This window comes from Sphaeroforma arctica, assembly GCF_001186125.1.
Source record: "Sphaeroforma arctica JP610 unplaced genomic scaffold supercont1.1781, whole genome shotgun sequence".
NCBI lineage: Eukaryota > Ichthyosporea > Ichthyophonida > Sphaeroforma > Sphaeroforma arctica.
This window is the reverse complement of record NW_014038777.1, coordinates 767-2533: the sequence shown is the minus strand read 5'-3', so window position 1 is coordinate 2533 and position 1767 is coordinate 767. Positions and strand designations below refer to the sequence as shown.

At 42.0% G+C, this 1767-nt stretch overlaps 1 protein-coding gene across 1 annotated transcript; it reads left to right on the top strand.

The window, feature by feature from the left end:
• Positions 1-65: 65 nt before the first annotated feature.
• On the top strand, positions 66-1483 carry SARC_11606 (hypothetical protein; the record flags this gene model as incomplete). The annotated part of the gene is made up of 2 exons (XM_014294302.1): positions 66-343; positions 1348-1483. 2 exons carry the CDS (start codon positions 66-68, stop codon positions 1481-1483), a joined length of 414 nt encoding a protein of 137 aa, XP_014149777.1.
• Between the last annotated feature and the right edge of the window lie 284 nt (positions 1484-1767).

Below are 1767 nucleotides of genomic sequence, written 5' to 3'. Positions count from 1 at the left end.
TATATGTGTGTGTGTGTGGTTTTTGCCTATATATTTCATTGCTATATCTACCGTCTCCTCATCCCATGCACTGCTTGCTATCTCAGATCGTCTTCGAAGACACCGTCACCTTTGGCGCGAACGACTACAGCTTCGACTTCACTTCGCTGTCCGGTATATTCGCAGACTATACCAACGTACAGGGCAGAGGCTATCTGGTTGTCAGCAAAGACGGTCTATCCTGTACACTGCATATGGAGGCCATCATCAATGTGCAGCTAAAGTTTGTGGGCAAGCTAGTGGAGAGCATAGTCGTGAACGGTATCAAGGATGGGTATAACAAGATACCTCAGGTCATTGATAGGTGAGTCTTTACATAGCCCCATGGCAGAGGTATTAAGCATGTTCCTTCTATGTATGTATGAGTGTATATATGTGTATTGCTATAGTCACTGCCATATCATTGCACCCAAGGGAAGTGTATGAAGCATGTTCCTTCTATGTATGTATAAGTGTATATATAAGTGTATTGCTATAGTCACTGCCATATTATTGCACCCAAGGGAAGTCTTCTATGTATGTATGAGTGCATATATAAGTGTATTGTTATAGTCACTGCCATATCATTGCACCCAAGGGAAGTGTATTAAGCATGTTCCTTCTATGTATGTATGAGTGTATATATAAGTGTATTGTTATAGTCACTGCCATATCATTGCACCCAAGGGGAGTGTATTAATCATGTTCCTTTTGTGTATGTATGAGAGAATATTTAAGTGTATTGTTACTATAAGTGTTCCGGTACTATGTAAAAGTCTAACCCTTGTCCTGCCAATCATCCTGGGCACACGCGTGGGATGGTGTAGAGTTTCTCCTAGTCCCCACACAGGCCTATGGGTAGACTGATTTTATATGACATACAGTGTACGTGATGGGGCCTGTACCATCCTATTGTAACCTGTGTGTACATGTGTACAAACCTCTCTCTCGGATTGGACGTGTTTTCTGTCACGCAGTTGCCAGGCACTGGTTATATGGGTGGTCACTACACTGTACTATAGTCTCGCAATGACAACCATGTATTCTGAGTGAAGGTTAGTCTCTCAAAAAACCTATTTCATTTGCTCAAAATTGGCCTAAATTTAGGCTAAATTTTGCCCCAGCCTACACCCCCCCAGATGAACTATGCAGAGTGCACAAGCTGTGTTTGAAGTCCCATTCCCCAATCCACAACTTCGATTGTCATGTGTGGACGCGTCAATACTTGGAACACCATACCTGTCCTGAAAATTCTTTTTTGGACTTATATTGCACCACACATCCATATCCGGCATCATAACGCACCTCTCACTGCACCTTCTACATCAGGTTTAGAGAACTTTATCCCGAGAAATGTTCGCTCAGCGCCATCCCGGCTGAGCTGGCTTCATCTTACACGTCCTTAGCCTACCACACCCCGCCGCAGCATACCATACACATTCAAGACTCACGGTCACCACCGTAAGTATTCTGTAACGCGTGATATGCGCATGCACATACCTGTGAATGAGTGCGTATGGATGTATTTTTCTGTTCAGGATGCTAACGGGTTTGGATATGTATGTGTATATTCACATGAACGCATTGTATGTATATATATATATATATATATATATTTATATATATATATATGTAAGTATGTAAGTATGTAAGCATGTATGTATGTATATATGTGTGTGTGTTTGTGTGTTTGTGTGTGTTTGTGTGTGTGTGCGTGATGGCGAGTTTGTGTGTGTGTATGTTCATTGA